General features: G+C 38.8%; 1 protein-coding gene across 1 annotated transcript in view; it reads right to left on the bottom strand.

Moving 5' to 3' along the window:
• Positions 1 to 1,306: 1,306 nt before the first annotated feature.
• RMDN2 (regulator of microtubule dynamics 2) overlaps positions 1,307 to 25,705 on the bottom strand; it is a 49,548-nt gene continuing 25,149 nt past the window's right edge. Inside the window, exons 6-11 of the mRNA XM_082305239.1 lie at positions 25,600 to 25,675; positions 23,821 to 23,898; positions 14,381 to 14,479; positions 12,574 to 12,627; positions 12,405 to 12,485; positions 1,307 to 1,872 (exon numbers count right to left, since the gene is read on the bottom strand). Coding sequence (XP_082161365.1) covers positions 1,819 to 1,872; positions 12,405 to 12,485; positions 12,574 to 12,627; positions 14,381 to 14,479; positions 23,821 to 23,898; positions 25,600 to 25,675 — 442 coding nt within the window. The 3' untranslated portion in view covers positions 1,307 to 1,818. The remainder of the gene's footprint in view (positions 1,873 to 12,404; positions 12,486 to 12,573; positions 12,628 to 14,380; positions 14,480 to 23,820; positions 23,899 to 25,599; positions 25,676 to 25,705) is intronic.

Below are 25,705 nucleotides of genomic sequence, written 5' to 3'. Positions count from 1 at the left end.
CCAAAATCAAGACGCATCACCTGTGCAACTTCTCTGTTCACAAGTCAATTATTCTGTCACAGAAGGAATTATTTGATAGGATTTCTCTCATATGGTATTTCCCCTTTTCTTTGAAATTGTGTATGAAAAAAAGAGAACTCTAGAATTGAAGAAGAGGTAGAAGAACTATTTCCCCTCAGAACAAACATTAAAACCAACTAAAATGCATATTTCAATTTGTGAAGATCTTCAAGATAATTAAACCCACAAAGATAACAGTGAGAACTCAGAAACAGTTCTGAACTTTCAGATTTTGTTCAAAGATATTTCACGGTAATGCTTGCATGTCTGAAAACATATTCTTAAAGAAAATGTTTGAGAAAATGGACAGCCGTCCTTTATGAAAAGAAATCTCTGTACTTTATGAGGAGTCATGGAGTCAGGCAAAATTCAAATATAACTCTACATGTTTGTCTTCTTCCAGTCTACTGCATCTATTGCCTTCTGTTGTAAAGTAGTTCAGTCATACGTATACATACCCCTTCACATCTGCCCAATGTTTAGATCTTTGTTGTGGTGACTGTAGCTTCTACTTGCTAATTTCACTGTTCCCCATCTGTCCAAAATTAAAGCTCCAATCACTAGTTCAATATATTGCTGCCATATAACTCCTCCTTGTCTTATCCATAAACTGGTCCGTGTTATCTTACACATCAAACAGGCCAAGGGAATGTGCAGTTGTCCTTATCCAATTGTATTCCCTTTAACAGAAACGCTTACTTCTTCCAGATACACTCCGCACATCTAGACTAAGACCCTGAATTAAAAGCCAATGAAAACTGGCCTTTATTTTTCCATAGACTTTGGTGAATTCTGGATCAGTCCGTTAGTGAACAAAATTCTTCCTCTACCTGTTATATTTTATTGAAAACATTGCTGTCCTACACACTCAGACAGAAATAGTAGGTCTTTAATTAGTCTATTTTTATGTACAGGTTATGTTATATAGATGATATAAAAAGTTAGTGATGGTCACATGCTGGCCTAGGTTCTCTGAAGACACGCTGATGCTACCATGCTAGGCAACGGTTCAAAGAGAAAGAGCCAGTATTCACAAACTTGGTGGAGGTCCTGTAACCAATCCGCTAAACATCACAGCTGTAAAAGATTAATCTAAAACACTTAATTTCATTGGTCTGATTTTTAATATTGTACTTGATGTTACAAATAAAATATAACTTTAATATTTAATTTATAAAGTTTTCACATTTCTGTGTAAAACCAACAGTAGGTTTAAAGTAAAAACAACTTTGTGGAGGCAAAAGCTTTTTCTTTAACTTCAACAAGATTCTAATTTTATAAGAGTAGATAAATGTGTAAACATAAACATTCATGATTTTCTTCTGTACACATCTGTGTAAATTAGTTGATACAAATATAATTTACTATAGAAACATTTTGTTTGTTTTTGCTACACACAGTTCTATGCTGGCATCACATACTAGTCAATTAATCTTTTAGAGTGAGACTAATGCATTTTGCATTCTAACCCCCAATATGTCCATTGCCAGCAGTGGACTTCATGTTCAGAGAATCGGACTCACAGTGTCAGCAATCTAAAATTAAACTTCAGTACAAGATTATAAATAATCAAAACCGAATGCATCATTTTCATATCATAATCTCCAGATGCTTAAAGCCATGATCCAACCCAGCTAAACTTAATGACAGTTTTCCCATTGACTTAGCTGGAATTAACCCGCAGTTCCCAGTCACTATAGATTCTCACTTTAGTTTTGCAACTTTATCACAGCGTGAAGAGTTAAAAAGTGTGTAGTATCACAGCTTCAGTGTGAGAAGTAAAGCCTCTAAGTCTTTCTGGGCCTCTTTATCCTGAAAGAAACAGACAATCATGCATCAACTTAGATAGGATAAATCCCTTCATTTGCCTAATACGCGCCTATCCACATTTCTTTACTAACAACAGACATAACACACAACTGTAACAGCCACAGAATGTACAAGACTGCATAGTAAGTTAATTTATCAGTGATTGCAAAAATAAAGTTTGAAGTGAAAACAAGAGCCAGATGGCAGCCCTGCCTTTACAGCTCTGTTAAAGCACTTAAAATGTTAGCCACAAATAGCCTTCCCAGCAGACCAGTAAGCCTTTCAGCTTAGGCCGTAACTTTCATTGGTGTACTTTGCATAAAGTACTGCCTTGCCTTTTACTTTATGTAAGCTTGCAACCCGACTGTGTGCAGTTTTTCTGAAGATATTTCTGTGATGTTTGCTAATGATTTATTATGCAATTAACATGAAAACATTGGGAAATGTAATTAATGACATTGGTTAGATTGTGGTTTCAGTGCATACGGCCATACCTACCTGTAATAACCACCATGGACTGACTACACCCTTGGTATCTTCCACACTGGTGTTGGTGGGCTCTGCCTACGCTACTGGGCTCATAGCAGAGTGGAGCCAATGGGGGAGCAAGAGGCAAGTAATCTGCTATATGCTCGGAGCCAACACTGTATTATACCTCCTAGGACAGAAGGGAAAGGCTCCTTTTAGGCTGATGTGTAAGTGCACAGTTTGCACAGGGCTTTAAACCAAACCCAGCCCACAGACCCTTTCACAGGTAACCAGTGACATACGTTTTTGCTGTTCCATGTATAATCTGTTCGGAATGGGGTACATGCATATGAATACGTAACCACAGTACAAAAAACTCCATTATTCTACTTATTTTTGAAATGTCTCCTGGATATAATCCACTTGCTTTACTGGCCATTGCAAAACTTCTAGCTTGTGAAACGCACCTTGGTTTAAAAACCACATTTCTAAAAAGTCAGCACCTCATACCTGCAGGTTGGTAAGGGTCCAAACACCCAATACACGCACCCACGTATGCCTAGCTGTGCAAGCCAAAAGCACTTGCACCTCACAAATTTTGTGCAAGTATTTCTGATGACAGAGACCAGTATTTCTTTGCCAGATAATGCCACAGGCAATTCTGCAAGAAAATACTGCAGACAGACAGTGAAGTAATCACTGAATTTCGGGATCACTTCATTATCCAATCAACCAAAGAGCTGGAACAAAATACAGGACTTTTTAAAATAAATTTTACGGGTGAAGAAATTCCTGCTTCTCTTTATTTTGGTTAGTTGTCTATAATGTCATGGAGAAACAGAGAAGAATATTGAGATGATAGAAACCATATGCCAGACATGTCAAACTCCATTATATTATTGGTCTGGATTAAGGCATTAATACATTAGCTGGACACTTCTCTTGGAGTCGCTGCCTTGCTCCCACTGGCAACAATAGGCTAAACTATCTGCCTAATCATTTATCAGAGGCCTTAAAAGGCACACACTGAAAAGCCAGTAAGCTCTTGCCAAAATACTCTAACAGAAGGAAATGTCACACTGAATTCAGCACCCCTTAACCTCCACGTCACTACAGGCTGCCTGGAGCACCAGCCTGTAATTTGCATCAATATGTTGATTAAATCAGGGAAAAGACACTCTTTTCTGTACTGACTGTGGTCAACTTGTGAAAATTATTCTAAACTCCATTAAAACAAAAAAAGTAAAAAGCCAGATATTGTCCCATGCTACTAAGAAAATGGAAAGGTTTCGTTGCATCTGGTCCTACTCCTTTCACACTTTTATAAATGAAAAATGATAAAGATGCAGGATTTCTCATATCTGAATGGTGTTCAGCATTTCATGGGTTGATGGGATTCTTTACTCACTTTGCACGATACAGCGTTTTAAAAATGTATCTCCAAGCAACTTTGTATAATTGTCTCTCTCCTTAGAAGCAAAGGATTATATTGGGCAATGAGCTTTAATGAGTTGCAAAGATCCCAAAAACATTGGGCAATCTTTCCTGAATCTTCCTCTGGGCTTAGGAAAAAGAGAGAAACAAATCCATGATTGTTCTAAGAACTAGCTGGAGAAGAAACCGCAAACGTGCAAAGCGTCCTACCTCTGGGTTGCCAGTTCTAAACAAGACTACATCAGTAAAAGCAAGAATTATTATTGTTGCAAACTACTTAATGGGCTGCGTTAATTGAGCCAGCAGCTTCCAGTCAACAATAAGAACTCAGATGGCAAAAGCATTTAAAAAAATCAGTAATGGCATTAAAAACAAAGCTGAGAATGGTCAGAGAAGGGAACTATTATGTCACCTTTGGATAGAGTCCTTCCAGACCAAGAGGTGTGTCACACGAAAAGGAGAGAGAAGCCACAACGCTGCTCAGTGTACCAGTCTCCAGTTTTAAAGATGAAAACTTCAGTAATGCCCAAAGCTTGACTGTTAAGGGGAAGACAAAGCCATAAATCCTGTATTTGGCCAACTTTCTTCCTCATTGATTTCTGGGTCTGTGGCTTTCTAAAAATGAACAATCAGGTCAGGTTTGGGGGCGGGGGGGTGTTTTTTGTTTGTGGGGTTTTTTTGTTTGGTTTGGTTTGTTTTTGTTGGTTTTTTTTTTTTTTTTTTTTAAGACGGGCAGGCTTTGATCTCCCTCTAGAGTGCAGCAGGGAGAGGAAGAGGTGCAAGTCATAGGAGGAATGCAATATTATTTGCGTCAGTCCCATTTGTTCACCCTGAGGCTTAGTTCAGCGCTGACTGAATACACAGCCATTTTCAACCTTGACTTTCTACTGTCAAGGCTTACATTTATTAAACACTTCTCATATCATTTTCAGAGTTGAATATGAGTTCAAAATGTTCTGCAAACTGCTGCACAAAAGGTATTCAAATTACAGGGTCAGTGACTGTGTTTTCCCCTCTTCCTATTTAGTTGCTTTTCTTTTATGTTTCATCATCCACAGGGGATATGCACAGGAATAAAAGACCTGGGAGGTCAGGGACTGAACAAGGGAAGAGCGGGAGTTGAAAACAAGAGCAAGAAGGAAGAGAGAGCTGGTGGGGAAAAAGGGAATGTTCACTTAACTGGAGGTAGTCCACATTTTGACAGTTAGTATCTGCTGAAAAAATTTACTGGTAAATATATATACACGCAGGCATACACATATAAATGTGCATGTAAAAATTAAATGGCAATTAAAGCAGAGACAGAAAGACAATGATTTTACCTTCCATCTCCGCTAATTATTTCCTCATGGCCTAAACACATTCAACCCAGGCACTGCACATGTGCGCACTTGTTGACAAAGTCCCAACTGTCAACAGAGATTGATACAACCCCGTGACCACAGCCAAAATGGTTACACCAGCCAACTATAACATAATTGTGTGCAACCACTGCCAAGTCCCAAGCTGACATGCATCCTGTAGGGTTTCATTGAAGTCAGCAGGGCTGCATGGTATATTAAATGAGCTGGGCTGCAAGGGTGGTCCAAAGCTGTACTCTGATATGTGGTAACAGCAAAGAGGTGGTGAAAGGCACCCCTGCTTTCGGGTACAGCTGTATCATTCCTTCGCAGCTCCAGGAGAAATCCTGGACTGTTACAGAAGAGACTCCCAGACGTGCGCAAGGATTGTTAATTAGAGAGTAATAGCTCTTGTGGACAATATAAATCATATAAAGCTATATGCTATCCATTCTCAGTTTCATGATAGACTCACAGATGGTGTGACTGTAGTAGGTGTTAATTTGCATACAATTGCATAATAGTGGTTTTCCCCTTAGATATTCCAATAAACCAATGCAATTATCCACTTGCAACCTTCTATATGACTGCTGTATGTCACAACTTAGGGCATTTTATGTTCTTTCATATTTTTAGTATCTTCCTCTGCAGATGAACCATGATTTCTCAAGGCTTTTAGGATCAAGGCAAGCACAGCTTTAAAATACGTAGCTGACAATAATTCCACGTTTTCTGATTATACTTCAAGTATAGGGAAAAACACTCTTTCACACCCAAAAGACTGTGAATGAACAGTTCAGCTAGTTCAAGGACTGCTGTTGAAAAATTACAGAACAGCAGAATTCAATTTAGAATAATTAATAGTTGTGTAAAATTTTTATCTGAGAGTTCTTTTCTAACTTAAAAGACTAAGTTTCACCTGTAATCTGGTTTCCTTTTACTATTGTACACATCGTGGAGCTTTTGGTGTTCAGGACATTCCCCTCTTTCTGTCCAGCCGCTGCCCCCCCGACAGTGGGACCTACAGCCCTTCTTTCTGTGCAGGCATCACTGAAACGGCTTGGACAGGATCACGCCCAGTGATCACGCCTTCAGAAAGATGCCTCTTGAGGCTCTCCTTCACCCTGTATATTGACTCTGAGAGAATATATTTCAAACTTCTGGAAGCTTGACTTTCCCCAGCCGCTCTACAAAAATGGGAAACTGATTGCGAACCTCTTAATCCTGCAGTGCACCAGCACCTCCATGAATACTTTTCCTACTCTCCCCCTGCATCGTCAGCACGCCAGCGGAGGAGACGGATACACTCCAGGCTTTGAGAAATCGGCCGTTGATCAGTCTTGCGGCACTAACACGCTAAAACTGTGTTACCTTTGATAGGATGTTAAAATGAATACTTTGCAATAAACTAGTTAATTTAATCATAACTATAATAAGCTCGGTATTTATCAGGATAGACTTTATCCTTATGTATGAAACTACTACACTACAAAAAATATCTTCATCATTTTTTGGAATTATTTTTGGAGGGGGAGAAAGAATAAGCAGAGAATGCAAACAAACCTTTTGGCAAGAACTTCAAAAACATGCAGACAGCAAATCAGTCTGATCACCAAGAGAAAAATAGACTGTATTCTCTGAAGTGCAAAATAATGTAAAATATAAGCGGTCTCAAATTCTTTTAGCAGCTCTTTTACAAATGTCTCTTTTACCAGCATTTTACAGTCTGAAATCTGATCTTTTTATAATGAGTTTTTAAAAGATCCATTCCCTGAGCTTGAACCACTCATATTCAGTGTAAACAGAATCACTAATTAAGGAACAGTTTTTTAAAGTATATTCAAAAGATACTTTAATTTTGGGTTGGTGGTAGCTATTAGGAAATTCTTCTTCAATTCCACAGTATTATTCAAAATGAGCACAAATCTGAATACTTCCATTATTTTGCAATTGAAACACCATAGACTTTTGCTTGGCATTTGGAGAACAAACGTGCATAAAACCTAAAGGAACGAATAGCCTCTGAAAACAATGACATTTTGTATTGAGCTGATGATGTTGAGAAAAGAAAACAAAAACATTTTTTATAAGGTTAACAAATTATTCACATAGTTTCGATGGGTAGTTTTTTCCACAAACAAGTCATAATTTGTACCCTTCACTTTAAAAGCAGAAGTAAATTGCTTTTTTCTCCTCAAAATCTTACTTAGAATGACAGATTACCACAGCAGCTTCAAATGAGATCTGTTGGAAATATCACAGCAAGGTCTGCAACATATGACCACCCTATGGTGGCTGGAGTAGGCCTTTCTTGGAAAATCAGTTTTGGAAATCAAGATATACAAATGGCCTGTTGTAACAGGAACAACTGATGGGTGCTGAAGTTTATACTCTGCCCCCTCTTCCATCCCTCTGTAACTCCCACTCTTTTCCTTACAGACAATATTAAAAACGGAAATTAATGACCAGGGTAATCAATTATGGTGATGTAAAAAAAAAAAAAAAAATGTAAGAGAGTCTTGCGGGCATGATTTCTCCTTAGCGGCTGCATTCTTGTGTAAACATTCAGCTATTGTTCCTGCCCAATATTACATTTACCTCCTCCCCCACATGGACTTTTCTAGAATTTCAAATATCACTGAGGCCAAAGGCAGAGTCTTTAACAAGTCTCTGCTTCCTGCCATTCTACACCTGTAAGACGTGAATGCTGTAATGATCAATTTCTGTAATATCTAAATCTCTCTCACTTGTTAATTGCAACTCTGAATTGCCTTCATTTGTAATTGCTGGGAAGGAGGGAGTGGTTTTGAAATCAAGATTTTTTTTTTTTTTTAAAATCACCAATAATTTTGTAAAATACATTCTCAGCTTTAGGGAAGTTTTCATCTGCGTTTTAAGTATGACTTTCAGCAGCTCTCAGTGCAAATAGATTTGCTTTGCATTCTTCCTGCTTTGCTGTCTTCGGCTCTTCCAAGACTACATTTTTTGCAATATAACTGCTGCTTTTTAGATTCGTTTTCAAAAAACATCATAGAGACCAGAACCTTGAAATTTTAATCTCTTTCTCTGCTAGGCTGTTAATCCCTTTGTGGTAAGCTTACTTGTCCTACAAGCACAGAGTTCACTCTCATGCCCATGCTCATCTCCAAATACAAGAAAAAAATAATTTCTTTACTATTATACTTTATAATCCTACATTGAGACTTTAATTTTCTACAAGTTCCAGCCTTGAAAATATCCAACAATTTTTGTTATGAACAAGAAATTAGTGTCCTGTTCCCCTTACGTGCAAAGTGCTATGTGTTAATCAACAACACACACTCTCTCGTTTTGTCTTTCTACATGCAAGATGAATGCCCATGTTTTCAAATTTAAATTACATTTTTCTCTCCAAATTTAAAAAAAGTCATTTTTTTCCATCACAGTAGTCCACCACATCTGGTTTCGACAGCCCTTCATGTAGTCACACTCACCAAGGCTTTGAGCGTACTACAAAGTAATGAGTCTCAGTAAGGGTAATGCAACATCTACTAGATAAACAGAGCAGCTGTTATGCACTTTACAGTAACTCACAGCAGCCCTGAGCATTAGGATCTCTTTTACTGAAGGGGTGAATGTTTCCCAGGACCCTGAGGTTATCCACCTGGACAGCGACCAGAGAAAAGCGGGACGATTTAATGTCCCGTGCACCTCCAGCAATGAAGTACCACTCTACAGTATGACAGTATTTATGGCCAAGGAAGGACCGTATGATTCATTGGAGGTTTTTGTTTAGAGTAGAGAGGATAAAGAGTCTCTGAAGTAGTACTGTAACATCAGTTTTGTTTTCCAGATGTAATTTGCACCAAATCTCCTGTATTTCCTTTTAAAATAAAAAAAAAAAATGTGTAGACTGGTTAGTTAAAAATGTGCTAAACTATTTTTAAAAACTGGTATTAGGACTTAGAGGAGTCATTTAATCAGAAGTTGTCTCTGATGGTTTCTTTGGTATCCTTTTTAAGGTTCATAATAGGGTTGAAACTGGCCATCTGATTTTTTTTTTTTCTTTAACACAAATTACCTCTGTTTGGAAGCCCCTCTACCCCTTGAATTAAAAACATATTCTGTAAGTGGTAGAACAGATACACAGAAGGGATATTTGGATGTGATACAACATTCAAGACAAAAATCATCTCATTTAACTTGAAATGTTACATGAAATGAATCCTAGACAAAATGTCGAAGAAGTGCCCTGAGTTAGACCAGCTGAGAATTTGACCTGAGGATTAAAATGAGCTATGGGCTATTTTACTGATGCCGAGCACCTCTGGTTCCCACTGAAGTCACTGGAAACTGTGGATGCTCAGAAGCAATAAAAAGTAAACCATTGTCTACTATTATTTTTCATACTTATGCTGCAGGATGATTTGTATAATGAAATACTATACATTTCCTCAATGTGGCACCTTTCCAGCAACTTTGTCTCTCAGTCTGCTCCTGATTTTATGCCTTTATACATATACATGTTTCTCAGTAGAAGCCAACAGTTGAAAACAATAAAGGAATTCCCCTGCCTGAAGAAAGAGAGAAAACTCACATGAGAAACTATGATTACACTTGGGAATGATGGGTTTCACATGACTGTGACAACATACCACGCTGCTGACAACCTTGAGATCCTGTGCTGTGGCAAACTGAAAGAAATCCTCAGACTGCTGCTGACCTGTATTTTTTATTTCAGACCATGAACCCCATCTTTTACAGGGCTGTAGTCAGTTCAGGCACTTTATCAGCACCCATTTACTATTGTCTCCCCAACACCTCTTTAGTCTTATTACAGTCTCTTCCCTCCCTTAAACTAACCTGACTAAATGTTATTCCTATGCACAGCTCCAAGCCCTGAATCACTTCAGTTCCAACGTTCCCCCCAAAATCAGCAAGTCTAACACAATAACCAAAACAACACATAATATTTTAATTCAAATGGGATTCGAGGTAACAGTTAGCATCAGCAGAGTTTGTGTTCCAGATCTCCATTTCATAGTAATCCCTTTCAGCGTGCACTTGGTCTTACCTTGTGCTGACTGCTTTTTTCTTTTTAAATTGTATTACACACTATTGCCCCAATGCCATATTTTCCTGGCCTTTTTTTTCTAAACTTGAAACACATCACAAGTAAACAAGACAAAGCAGACCAATCTGTGATATCAATAGAATTAGTCAAAACAGAAAAGGACAAGCCATCTTGTCCTCTTCAGATGGACAAAAGATTTTGGGGGCCCATTTGCCGCTCTTTCCTCTGTTCACAAACCAGCATCATTCTTACTCTCATCACCACCCTGCTTGCCAGAATACACACACACTCCCCTCAGATTGCTCCCAAATTCCTGCTCTCACCTCAGGGTCCCCTGAGGTCTGCCGGTACTTCAGAAACGTGATGGGGAGTTCCTTTTACCAGGGACTAAGCCCCTCCAGGCGGCCCAGGACACACTGAACTCCAGCTCACGTTTAGACTGATGACACTGGACTTCAGAGGCAGGATTTACCTCTCATTAACTGCACAGTTCAGGAGTCAGGTGTCTCAGGTGTCTCATACACCTTACACATATCTTCGCATCTAGTCTCTCTCTCTGCCATCAGGGGACAGAGAGAGGCAGGATGAGGCACCTGGATTCATCTGTTTCTCTCCACCAAGTGTAGGGGGAGCCTCAGCAACTACCTTTGGTCACCAAAATTTTGTCCAGCTATTGTTATCAAAGATGAATCCCGATCTATGCTATCTCTATACTTTTTCAAGGAGTCTTTATGAATATGTTGAATGACTTCCAGTTTACTAAGCACAGGCAGTCTTCTGCCCACCAGAAGTTTCTGTGATATATGTTCGTTTGCAATTTTACCAGATAGCTTCAGAGTTCATTGCAAGGTTACCTGGCCTGTAGTAAGTTGAATACAAGAAAAAAAAGAAATTCACCAGCACAATCAGTGCAGATACATACAAAACAGGCTGAGTTAAAGCAGTTGTATGCTCTCTCCTTTACACCACTCGTCCTACTTTTTAGGCAAAGATGTAAGGTACCAAATAACGGATAATTTACAGCAGTCTTTCCTAAGTTATGCAATAGGCAAGCTGAAGGTATATTTCAACAGTAAGAAAAGAATAAAGCAGAGTTAAGAGATTATGAATGTCATATCTGTATCAATACATATTTAAAGAAACACTGAACTTAAGCAGTGATTGCTTAATTTATGATTGGTACGTACTGTAACTCGGGCCAAAAATAAAGGCCACCCAGGAGCAGCTGCTGGTGAGGCATGCAGTGGTCTTTCTTCCCAGCAGGAGCACTTGACATAAACATGTTAGTGCTCCACACACAGCATTTATTGTCAATCAAGTTACAGAGCTATTTAATGGTCTTTTTCCTTAACTTCAAAGAATTAAATGGGATAGGGCCAATTCATCTCTGGAATCACCTCTCTCTCTCCCTACCACATCTGCTATGCTCAGAGGAGGTCCCTTAGGCTGACAAAGCTCAGGTTTGAACTTGTCCCGCTCTAGGATGGTAAGGCACTTCCAGTCATAGGTCGGTAATTATGGAACTTGCTTCTACACGAGATCAGAGTGAACCTTCTTGCCATGACTTGGTTTATATTTGAGAAATCAAATCACTTAAAATCTCTCAAATATCTGTAGAAATTTTGTGTCCACATACTAAAAATACTCTAAAGGGCCTAAAAAGGAATTTAATCATCTCTTAGAATAAACTATGTTCCAGTAGATGTAACTGGAAGAACTGTGCCTCTTTAACTACACTGTGGTTGAAGACAAAGGCAATCCTGAGTAACTCATCTACCCCTGCTATAGCTAACACACTGCACTGGAGGCCTTGACAAGAATCACAAACCAGAGGCTTTCAGGAGCAGAAATAGAGACTGTGAGACAAAAATCCAGAATGCTTTCAGCTGAGAAAAAATAGGTCTGGGGCAAAATTTCAGAACAGCTAGAGTGACACACTCAACTGCTTACGCTTAAGCTAGTTTAATGAAATGGGTTGAACTACAAAGAGTGCAATTCAATTTCTGACAGCCTCTGATACAGACAAGTCCCTGACAGTTCCCCTGACAAAGATTTTTTTTTTTTTTTTTAAAGCTGTTGATACAGACAACTGTAATCAGCCAACCTACAGTGGAGGAAAAAGGAAGGTTCTGTGTTCAGAGGAAAAAGTGAAATATTATGTTATTACTGACAGTGCAATAATGGGTGCCAAAGACAAGACGGCGATCACAAGAGAACAAGTTATCACTCTCAATACCCACCTCATTAGTAACTGAGAGAATTGACAGTGCAGAATCACAGTACTTCAGTGCATTGTTTTTCTGGCCAAGATCTTTATAGCACTGAGAAGAAAAAACATTTTGTTTCCAATCAGACCACTGTAAGAATACCAGAGTCTACAAATCATTATTTTTAAAAGAACTTGGTTACCTTTGCCAAATACACATAATTGTATTTGGAATATCCTGGATGCATTTCTTCTGCCTAAATAATAAAAAACAGGAAAGAAAATAGACATAAAACTTGTGTGATGAGATTTATGTGGTCTGCATAGCATTTTTAGTAATGCACTATGCTTCCTCAAACATAAGACTGAATCATCCCTACTGTGTCCACCCCAATCTGTTTAGCACTTAAAAAAAAAACAAAACAAAACAACAAAACCTCAAGAAAAGAAAACCCAAAACCCAAACCTTAAACCGGGCCCATGAGGTGCTGATATTGAACACAAAAATGTTCTATACTTCTTGCTCTCCTCTCTCCCTAACTGCTTTGTAAAGATATTGGATCATTCTAACCTATTGGATTCATTCACTTACACAGTGGGTTGGAAGACACTGCTCTTCTAGATTATTAATATTTATTTCCTCATCAAAGAATAAACAACCAATGAACCATTAACACTTTGTGTAAGAGGTAATGAACTGCATTCTTCAACTTTATAATTATTTTTCTTTCACAGACCCATATCTTCTAGCTCTGGGTTCATCTTTCTTTTCACATTACCATCTTCTGAAAAGGTCAGGTCATTAAAACAGTTCAAGATTGTCTTCCTTTTAAAACACATCAAGGATGTTGAAGCTTGAAAGGTCAGTAAAAACCTTACCAATTATCTACTAGCCAAGAAGCAGCTTTAATCGACAAACAGCTTTTGGGGGAGAAAAATTACATCAGTGAAATTTATAGTAGCTGTAATCCTTGGACCAAAACAATGCTGCTTTCACAACAACTGTGTATTATCAAACAACTGAAAAAGAAACCCAAACAGTTATCTTTTAGACAGTAATTTAATTTTTGTTGCAGAAGATGACTTAGACCCAAAGTTACTCTGCAGCCCACCACAAAATACCCTGAAGCTAAAGTGAACATTTCAAATTATTTCTACCACCTTTGGAGTTTGACCTTAAAGATAAAATCTCTTAAACTGGGAAGATGGTAATATATTGTATTGTCCAAAATTCAGGAGATCATTCCATCTTTAAATAGACTAAGAACACAGAAAACAAGCACTTTCGATAGTGAAGAAAATATGCTTGTCCAATTCCCATGAGAAACTGTCTGAAAGTAATTGTAATGATGGAAGTTTATGCTTTGAATTCAGTCAAGTGAAAAACTTGTATTTTTCAGCTCCAGAAGTAGAAATGATTCATATAAAAGACACTGAAAGACAGACTTATTTTATTCATGTGCTGTTTTCTCATAACTGTGCATTCAAGTAGAATGCCCAGGAATATGGACCTATATGACAGAGCTTTCTTTTCTAATTCACTACAAAGATAAGTTCATCCCCACAAATAAGAAAAGCTTCTACTGAAATTTAATGACAAGAGCTTCAGATCAGAAAAAGAGAAGTGTCACAATGTGGAAGCTTTCCCTGCCTATGTTAACCCTCTTGCAGAAACGGGCAAATCATCGGTTATCGCAATGGTTAATTTGTTTCAATGGCATGTATAACTCATCTATAACCATCTCACATTGCATCCAATAAGTCTTAACCATGGCAAGTCATTGAAGAATTCTCTAAAACTAAAGAAAGAAAAGAAAAGTGCTAGCCACTCATCTCGAAACTAATTTTAAAATAGAAAAGAAAAAATATTTTAGTAGAGAGCTCTACGGTATTTAGGCGAGCCCTAGATTTATAGCTACTGAACATAATCTGTTGAGCAGACATCTTGACAACAGTCAGATATAGCAGCTGGTAAACAGTCACACAGGAAAATCCTTGGCTAGGACTTACCTTAAGGAAATTCTGCAATGCTTCTTCTACTGTTGAAGTTGGTGGAGTCCCAAAGAGAGCAGCAGCTACTTTCTTTTCGATCCAAGACAACTGAGCTACCTATAATTAAAAAAAAAAAAAAAAAAAAAAAAAAAAAAGTCTTTAGGGTTGTTTCTCAGTTTTGGAGTAAATACTGTCCTGTGCCACTGTACTACTTATACAACCTATTTTGCAAAAGAACCTGTAAAGGAATGTTTTATACTGTCAATTTGCCAACTCAAAGCATAGTCTTTTGGATTTTAGATTCTGTTAACAGGAAAATGTACACATTAAGAAATACATGACAAAACACCAACATCATTGATATGAGATTATTCCAATGTCAAAGCTTAAAGTACAGTTTTGGTTTCATAAGACCTTGCCATTTTTTAAAACCTAAGGCTAGAAACAGTGCTTTAAACCTCTTAAGGTTTTCATGAGACAGAGAGCTTTAGCATGATAGTCCATGTACTTAACTACTTTTCAACATTACAAAAAACTGTTGCTACAGTAAAAATTTCAGTGCTTTTGGTGCTTGTAAAACAAGTTCATTTATTACACAGAAGCTGGTGACAACCACTGTTAAGAAATAGGCTTAATTTTTTCCTCTTCAAATCTGACAAATAACATTTGCCAAAGCCCTCTTCTCATTTCAGGAACTGCTATAAAAGGACTTTACAGAGCTGTCATATTGCCACACAATGTACATGACTTCTTCCCTTGCATATACTGACACCTGACAGAAACCACTCTGGTTACTGCTATAAGGTATTTGGCTCCATCACCTAATCTGGCGAAACACACCTCACATCTCTAACGAAGGATGGAGCTGCAATGTGAAATGCAATGCGAGACTGGAGCCTGTTTAAATGAAGACATGAAGCCACCCTCCTTTGGACACTTCTACTACATATGTAAAGAAAGGTCAGGACTTTATTCCTTCACATCAGTATTTGAACCAGCACTGATGGCTCCTGCCCCAGAGTACAGCTGAGTTTAAAAATGGTAAAAAACAAGGTTCCGTGTTTTCCTAGCAATTTCTGGCCTGATCTATGCAGAGGCAACACAGAGAAGGGATACACACAGGCAAAGAAAGAGACCCTCTCATCGGAGACCTGGAGGTAAAATATGAGTCACATAGGGACATGTCTTTTTAAGAGGGAGCTGCAATTCAAATAACAGTTGAGCCTGTCCTACTGCTGTAAAAATTAAAATGGTTTTGGATAGCTTTAGATTATTCCCACCTCATTCCCTGGCTTCCCAGTCTCTTCAGGGCTGTTGCTGCTCCCCCCGCCTTCTCCAACTAAATCCAGCAATTACCCAGTAGATGTCAGTTAATTATGGTAAAATATAAGAACCCATCCACACATAACTATCCACAGCCATCAACCAGAATGCTTCTTTTTTGGACAGACATCAAGCTCTATGTATTTCTTGTTGCAAACTGCCCTAAAAATACCATTGCAAAGAGTACAAATACAGGCCAGCACGCAACAGGAAAACGCATAGGACCATGTTTTCTCCTCTGGCCTCAATGACTTTAGCTACATAAGAGCAACATTGCTTGGAGACAGAAGGCATCCTGGTCAAGTCTTGCTGGTTGTTTGGCAGGGTCCAATGCCTTATTTGTTAAATGCCATCAGTAAGTCTTTCACACAAACCCACTAAAAATTATATTCCAGAGAGAAACAATACGAAGAAAATAAAGCTGTTTTTTTCATTCTTTCTCACATATCCCATCTTGAAGCCTCTTCTAAGGGAATAAAGTATTTTTTTACAAAAGCTCTCCAGCAGCAATCCCAGATTTCTTATCCATTGAAGCAACAAGATGTTTCCCCTCTCTGCACTGCAGTGCTTTCAGACTGTGTTACAAGCTGCAGCATGCTGGTTAAAACTTCAAATTGTAGGTATGCACAGAATTCCCTCACACACTTAATTTCCCTAGCTGCTCTATAGTTTCCGAGACATATTCTGCAAGACATACTAAAAGGATTTTTGCAAAAGTATTGTTTTATTCATGCTAACTGACATCCGCAGTGTTCTCTATTCTTTCGGAAGAGGAAGGGCTTTTCTATATTTCTAGGTCCATCACATCAAGATAGAGGTAGCTTACAGAGGGAGGAAGAGAGGGGGAAAAAATAAAGGGAATGCATATGCTTCCACTGTTCTCTGCAAGACCACGTAACACCCTTGAGATACACACACACTGCACAGATACAATTGCCACACAAGTGTCTGCTGTTACGCAATAGTGAGGAAACAAAACTGGAGTTTTTCCATGTGGAGTTACAATTACCTATTGAAAACACAAGTTCTTCCTGGCAGTTGTTTTACTTTCTTACAAGATGTAATCAGAACTTATTTACTGAGGGTTTAGTCCTTATTTTGTCTGGCTCGGGTGCTGCTTTGCACTATTCAAACTTAAAAAAGCCCAAACATATACGCACTTGGCCATTTTTATATTGCAAATCCCACCAACCTAAAACAACGTTTAAAAGTGAAATGCATGTATGCACAATAGTGAATTTTCTTTAATGTGCACTGGCTCCAGCATTACACTTTGTGACTATTAGACAGATAGTCTGAGAGTTCTGTAACGTTTTGAGCAGTCAGACTTATATGCCAATGGCTTGATGCAGCTAACTCCAGCCATCCATAAATGAAGTGCCTATTATGCGAGTTGTCCAAGTTCCTTGCACGGTCAACACAGAGACAGGCATTTCCATTAGGCAATTCCTCTTCACCTACATTAGCCTGGGATGAACACTCCTCTCTCTCCTTTCTTTCCTTCAGCTACAAAAGGAGCACAGACAATTATGCCTTGTGGATGGCTACAGACAGGTGAGGAGAATCCCATCACAACAGCCTAACCATGCCCCACCTGAGTCAGCCTGCACCCCCCTCTGACTGAGGTGGGACAAACGGAAAAGACCGGTTTTATGCAAGACACAAAATTGTGTCCTGGAGCAATAATCATGAACAGGAAATTATACCCTTCCCCTAAACGCACACAAGCACAGCCTTTAATTTGAAATAACTTTATTAGAGTAAATCTTATGCCATGTTCAGTGAAATGGAAACATCCTTCCTACTATACCAACGAACTTTATTAAGCATTCTCTGTGTGTGAGCAAGCACAGGCAACAGAAACCCTGGCATAGCATGCTCTAGTGTAGTGCAAATTTGACTTCTACAGCCAAGGCTATTCCAAATAGCGCAAAGCATATCTGGAGGTCCATACAAAATCAAGTACAAAGAGACTGTAACTGTCATCAGCTTCAGCAGAACCATTTCACTTCATGCATGTTCCAAGGATGGTATAGGACAGCAGAAAGTAATAAGAAAAGCAGCTACTGCAGCAAGTAATAGCTACAACGACAACAACAACAAAATTAAAGAATGAAGATTGCCCTTGCCCTACAGATGATTTCCAAACCTTAAGTGAGTTTCGGTTTTTTAGGTCTCCCAAACCCTGATGTCAGTTCCTCCAGCAGCCTGAAAATTCACAAGAGCACTGCAAGGAACAGTGTGTTTCCACAGAATATCAGGTTTTAATGTGTCGGGTGACTTGAGGAACATCACTCCCCAGCTGCCATACACGAGGAGAGCTAGTCCCGCTCACTCAAGAGCGAAAAACAAGGGCCTGAGGGACCATCAGCCAACTCCTGAACTTCCCTAGGGCTGGAGGGGAGTGGGTCACCTCGACAGCCTGGCCTCTGGCAAGGAGAGGAGGCCACTCTTCAGTATCCCAAAGCTAACAGAGATGCTTGTCTCAAACAATCTCTCTTATAGATCTGTCAAACAACAAGCTCTTGTCCATTTATTCTACCCAAATCTCTACTAATACCAGAGATGGAAGAAAGCCACACACAGAGTTAAACTGCAGCTAACGATAAAGTTTGTACCCAGCATGCTCCTGTCAGGCCTCTTGTTCCTCTAAAGACCAAGGCAGAAAATGTAGTGCTCCCCTAAATACTGGGAAAAGGGATTTCCTAACATCCCTTTCTCTTCCTTAGTCTAGGATCAGCAAAAATCATATATGAACTAAAACACTGGCTGGAGTTTGGGGTTTTTTTTGTCTTCTGTTTGTTTTTGATGAGATGCAAACCCTGCCCATTGACAGCTCTTTTCAAATCCCAGGATGTTGGTTCCAAGGAAACTAACCCACTTGGACTGAAAATTCAGCCAGGATTGACTTGCAGCCCTAAAGGATTTCCTCCTCCAATGTTTCCTTGCTAATAGCTCACTGAAGACAGATCACACAATTGTCTTCCATAAAGGAAAATCATCCCATCGATCCAGCTTCAGTAAAATATTAATGACACCTCCTTAAATATCCCCAGTGAGTTTCTTCTTCCTTTTTATTACAATATATTAATGCAAAATTGTATTACATAATTTTGCAATGTTTTGACTTCTGGAAGAGATTAAGTAACTGGACAGCAGTTTTAAAATACTGGCTTCCAACACAAATATTCTCTTTCTTGCCAGCTGAGGAACCAGGACAGCCTGCACAGGCATTTAGGCATTTATGCAACTTGAATTCCCTGGGCTTTTCACTTTCCAGTAAGGGGAACAGACTTACAGAGCACACAAACAAAGGAACTGGGTCAATTTGTTCCCTGATGTAACCCAAACAGATACTGGGATACACCAGAGATGAATCCAACACATGGCACGTAACCTGCAAAAAGAAAATCCCAAGATATTTAATTTTTTAACACCCCATAGCATTTACCAGAGGCTCTGATCCAGTTTCACAAGTATACAGTAACTGTTCTGTGTCAGTCCTGTAATGGCAAGTAGCCATAAGTCTTAACTAGATACGTACTCTGTTTTAAAAGCTATTCTAAACATTATAACACTAAAAAACCCCCACAAAGACACAATTATAAAGGATTATCAGATAAATGCACCCAAAACTCTAAGAAAACTAATTCCTATATACCATGCACCCAGATCAATTCACTTCCAATAAATATCTCGCCGATTTGAAGAGCAAAGTAGTTTCCACTTTCCCTTAACAAAAACAAAGCTGAAACTTGAAAGGCTCTAAACACTGCACTTGTTTTAAATCGTATGAACTAACCCAAGCATATATCTAAAACATTAAACCTTCCGCAAAACATATGTACTTAACAAAGCCTGTTTTTGTCACAGAAGGCTGAGAAGGAAAAGTTTCATCCACCACCAAAAACATTTTAAATGAAAATTATTTGGCTGCAGTTGTTTTTCTTTGGAACAATAACATCTCTTTTACATACTAAACACTGGTTTGCTTTGCTTACTAGATATTTTAAAGTTTCTTCATTACAATTATATGGTAATCATCTTTTCCTAACTTTATCACTAAAGCTACCCTGGAAAAAATTACCACTAGGTAGAAGTTCATATCAGCTCTGGAAAAAGGAATATTGAAATAACATTTGGTAGGGTTACGCAGTTAGCCATTACTAGCAGTGTTCAATTATGTTTGCTTAATGCATAAATAAATAGGGGTTTTTTTCCCCTTGTCACCTCTGCAAAACAAACAAAAAAATATTAGAGCTATACATGGCTTCTTGTATACATAGCAGGCCTCATAGGCAAAATTTTGCCCATCATGACATCTATGAAATGATTGGTGAAAATCTTGCCTACCTGATTGTGATACTAGAAGTAATTTCCTAACAAAGCTGAGATGATACACACATCAGAACAGAATCTTCCTCTCTTCTATAGCTCTACTGGATTTATAATGGTAAAAAAAAACAGCAAAAATTGTGTTTTAGACAAGGTGGCACACAACTGTCACCGGCTCTGCATCAGAGACAAACCCCCGCTGCTGCGAGGCAGTGAAAATCCAGCTCCTCCCTCCTGCTGGAAGGTGCTATGACACTTTTCATCAGCTTCGGATCTGGCCCAGTGAGAATAACTGCTGAGTAAGAAATTTGGCATTGCCGTACCATTGCTCTTTGCAAAGGACTGTGTTACACTGCGGATGGTGAGGAACGGCAGTTGGAGCCAAATTCTGGCAAAACTCCACAAATCAAATAGCTTTATGAGCACAGCATGCAGTCTCTGGATATAGATTTCAGCCTTCAATAAATCTTCTCTGTTTGCCTCCGCTATACTTTTTACTTAAAAGTCCATTCAACTGATTTTAATTTGTGAAAATGAACTGGAGCCCAGATTTACAGCACTCGAAGCATCGCCTTTTGCAGTCTCTTATGCTAATGCTCCCAAATATGTTATCACAGCCTAGAGAGTATCAAAGGCTAGTTATCTTTAACTACACTGCTTCAGTAAAAGAATGAGAGACTAAAACCAGACAATAATGCCCCTGGAAACAACACTTGTGAAAGAACAAATATTGCAGCCAGTCCTAACTGGACCCCAAAGTCAGCTAGGCTAAATATAAAAACTAACCTTCCTTCCTCATTCATCCCTTTTCTTCTTTAATTTCGTCACATTGGACAACACAGCCTTCCCAGCCTCAATCTCAGCTAGACTAAACAGAAAAAATGAAGGTCTAAGAGGAACATTATCACTCCACCTACAGGTATCAGTATAGAGAAGAAGTGATAAATGTATTTTTCAAGCACCCTATCATAATCCCTATCTGAGATTATGTATCCCTATTTGGGATTATTAAGTATTTGGAACCAATGCCACAGCCAACAGTCTGCTTTTGGGATAATTACCACAGCATGAAACACCACGGTCTGCAGAAGAGGACCAAGGAATTTGCCACATCTTCCACAAGCTTCTAAGACTATCTACATGACATGCATGGCCAAAACCTGTATTACTGGATCAGCACAGAAACCTACTCATACAGTCTGCTAAAAATAATGAGGTTATCACCAACCTCACTGGGCTAGGATTAAGATCTACTTTACATAGTAGAGCCTCAAAACTAATGTTCCCAAATGATGGCCTCATCCTGCTACGGAAAGTGTGCAACTGACAGAAAGTTTTTAAGAGTTGACAGGCCCGGAAGTTAAAACAAAATGTAATTCAGTCCTATATTTGCATTTATTTGTACTATGAAAATCTAAGCATTTCAGGTTACTATTTTGTCATGGCCATCAAGGCTGTCACAGAAGGCAAGAATTTAAAAAAAAAAAAAAAGAAAAAGAAGAAAGAAAGGAATCAATCCTTAAGTATTTCAGTGACTACACCTGTTTAGGTGGATTGTTTCACTTAATAAAATGCAGGTCAAGTCATACTCTAAGGCAAATGCTAATCTGTGGCTTTAATGTTCAGTAAGAAAGCCCTGCATAGATGCTGCAAGTGTGGAACATGAGTTTGTAATGATATAGCGCAACAAACCACATGTACTAGTCAGGAAGTGGTGATTGTCACTAAAATGAAACGAGTAAAAAAACAGTGCAATAAGAACAAAGCGAGGTATACTGAGATTACATATGAAGTTTCCAAAAACGATAGCTCAAGTGAGAAATAAGCCATGAAAAACATCTGGGAGTGTTTGACATAAATGGAAGCTGCACTCAGCTGTTGGATACATTGCGGTATAAAAGTGCTTAAGGAATCACTGGTGAGAGAGATGTTCTTCAAAGGCAGGACAGCAAGCATACTATAGGACAATCTTCAGCAACTCACTTTTGCTGATAAGAATACAGTGCGATGAAAACCAAAATGAAAAGCTCTTTGAAAAAGTTGGTGTCATTCCTTATTCAAATCAACTGAGAAAAAACATAGTTGCTGAAAGCTCTTTCAAAGTTAAACTTATTATCTGAAAAAAACTGCTGAAAGATTACTTTGCATTAAGTCTTGTTGCAGATAAAGACAAAGTCAAAGGCTGCAGTGTATCACAGCAACTCCTTCTTTCCAGTTTGCAGGCACTTCTTAGTGACTAGCACTGGAGGTAGCTGGAGGAAAAAGGCAGGGATGGAATTCACTGCGCATTAGCAGTTATTATTCTGAGAAGCCTCACAGTGATCTTTTACAGCATAGACTATGCAAGAACATTTTTTTCCTGACGAAAGGTTCCTCACAGCACTAAAGATGAAGCAATAAGGATAGTCATCTGAGCCATCAAAGATGTGGGCTTAAGAATAAGACAACTCTCATATTACAAACACAAGCAATATTTTTCTAAAAAAAAAAAAAAAAAAAAAAAAAAAAACCAAAAAAAAACAAAAAAAACACAACAGCTGAGTTTGTAAAACAATTATTTTAATTTTTCATATATGAGTACTTATCACTATGTCATTAACACAATATTTAAAAGCACCTGTTGTGTTGTGTCGTGGTTTAACCCCAGCCAGCAACTAAGCACCACGCAGCCGCTCGCTCACTCCCCACCAGTGGGATGGGGGGAGAATCAGAAGGGTAAAAGGGAGAAAACTCGTGGGTTGAGATAAGAACAGTTTAATAACTAAAGTAAAAATAAAAATAGAACAGTAGTAATAATGATAATAACAATAATAATAATAACAAGTAATAATAGTACAATAGTAATACAAAGCAAACGATACACTCTACAATTGCTCACCACCCTCCGACCGATGGCCAGCCCGTCTCCCAAGCAGCGATCGTTGCCCCCCTCCCCCGGCTAGCTCCCCCAGTTTATATATATACTGAGCATGACGTCACATGGTATGGAATAGCCCCTTGGCCAGTCTGGGCCAGCCCCCCTGGCTGTGCCCCCTCCCAGCTTCTTGTGCACCCGGCAGAGCATGGGCAGCTGAAAAGTCCTTTACCACTGTGAGCGCCACTTAGCAACTACTTAGCAAGAACAAAACGTCAGTGTATCCTCGACATTGTTCTCATCCTAAACCCAAAACACAGCCCCATACCAGCTACCAAGAAGAAAATTAACTCTATCCCAGCTGAAACCAGGACATGTTGGCATAACACAAATTGTATCTCTTGCAAAACTTTTTGGTGAATTGTACATTTTTATGCCTGCATCTTTGTTGTGACGTTCTCCTAGAATTTACCAAGCTGGTATGGTAGCCTTGCTGCCACAGCCATAACCCCACAGCATATAAGTACCTTTTACTTCAGTTATGGATGGGGATTAAAGTTCCCAAAAGGCTACGTTATGAGCCCAAGGTCACCCAGAAAGTTTGTGGCAGAGTAAAGAACTGAAATCAAGGCTTACAATACCAGAAGTCACCCTTCCTCCCTTCCAAATATCAGTTACTTTTCACTCATACATTCAGATAAGAAACCTGAACACAATGAGGGACATACAAGCACAGCTTACTTAATGTACATGACAGGAATGGTCAACAGTTAACATCACCCATGTGGAAGTTAATTCAGGAAATGTAAATGTACTGCTTCATTTAGCTCAAAACATCTACTTCAGTAAACATCTACTTTGTCTTAAGTCCCACTATTTCGTTTCAAATGCATTATAATTTTTCAGTATACTCAATTCATATGTTAGATAAAAAAAACCAACTTACTGAATAGCACCATCTTCCATTTAGGTAATATAAAAAAGGATCTTGAGGTTTAAGTTCAATTGCTTTGTCTAGGTGCTCCTATTAGAAAGAAAATCAGTGTCACTTCAGATGTTTGTTTGGCAAGTGTGTTTACATTCTAAGAAGTTTGCTGCAAATCATAACCAGATTCAGAAATTCTCTTCTGCTGCAATTCTTTTCTAACAACCTAAAATATTTTAACTAGCAAACCCCTTCCTCATGGAGGGAAACCACAAACAAAATTACTTAGCAATTTTGCACGCAATGCAGGAAGGCATGCTGTATTTAGAACATGACTAAGCAGCTCTAAAGTCCAATCAAAGAACTCAAGAACTTTTGTCTTAAAAAGGCAACAACTTCAATTAAATTCATTTTATTTACAGTTAGTATTAGGAAACTGTCACACACTGAATCAGTAAGAAAGCAACCACTCTCTCTGATAGATCCTACAGGCCAGCACCCATCACTGAAGTACAGTCTGTTCCACCCTGGAATGCGACTGCCTCAATGAAATGGTACATGACACAACAAATTGTTACTATAACGTGAAATTCAGAAAATAAAATGCTTCTGTTTATAGTGAAACCATAAAACCTAGAAAGCATCTAATGAGGTGCTTCTTCCAAAACCATTTTCATTACAGGTCATGAGTATCTTTATTTCACTCTCTCATTTCCTAACGAAAGCTCTTATTGCTCAACCTGAGTTTGAAGAAAAAAAGAAATGTGTTATTTCGCCCCTAACTACCGTTTGCCTCTCAAAATAAATGTCACTTCTAAGGTTTCTCCCCCCGCCCCGATATCTCTTTTTTCCTAATTGTCAGTCACTAAAATATCCGAGTTGTACAGATCTAAGAGCCTATTATTCTATCATTTTGTCCACAATCTATTCAGATAGGAGCTACGTTTTCATGCTATTGTTTTCCCAAATCCCTAACATTTCCAGATGATTCACACGGATTTCAGTAATTACTTCTGAAGAGGAAAACCTCCCTGAAAAGGCTACAGCTAACACTGCGGGCTCTTTTTAAACTCCATCCCTAAACAACTGCAGCACTTGTGTTATTTGTCATTTTTCCTTCGTTCCTAGCTTGTCCCAGCGCTCGGGGCTTAGCTCGCTTGGCACAGCGCAGATGTAATTAATGCTCTCTCATAGGAAAGCTCCACGACACTCCAAGCCCTAACACGGACATGATGCGAGAGAGACGCATCCCGGGCATTCCCTGGGAAGCGCAACACGTCTGCTGCCTCTCACTGACACCCAGAAAGGGGGGACGCCGGCTCGGAGGGCAAGGGATGGAAAGCGCCTAAGCAATGCTGAGGACGAGGAGAGGGAGAGTAGCACATGGAACACAAGCTGCTAAATCTAAAAACACAATTACCTTTGAAAGGACAGTGTTAAAACAAATATCACTTCTTAAGGGTGGCATGAAGGATGAGTGCAGAACTCTGTTAGTTTGTCACTTAATATTTCATATGTTTTTATTTTCTAAAAAGAATTGTTACTCCCTTTTCCTCCCCCCTTTGACTAGAAAATAAAACTGAAAGCTTAATGCTGTTCCCAGAATCCCACCTCAGTTCTTATATTTTGTAAGCATATAATCTATTTGCATACATAAAAATAACTTTTTCACTTTAACATCGGCACCAAAATAGACCCATGAGGCTGAATTGCTGCGTTGGAAAAATCTGTCTTAGACACTATATAAGGAAATAATTTAAAGGAATAGCTTAAAAAAACCCAAACCCTACAAAAACATACCTTAAAGAGATAACCATTCCTGATTTTGTTTTGTACACTTTCAAACTGAGACATATAGCCACACATAATTGCAAACCTGAGAGGGGAAAAGAAAAACACACACACA

This window comes from Platalea leucorodia (assembly GCF_965183815.1).
Source record: "Platalea leucorodia genome assembly, chromosome: 3".
In the NCBI taxonomy this organism is placed as follows: domain Eukaryota; kingdom Metazoa; phylum Chordata; class Aves; order Pelecaniformes; family Threskiornithidae; genus Platalea; species Platalea leucorodia.
This window is presented reverse-complemented; position numbering and strand designations above follow the sequence as displayed.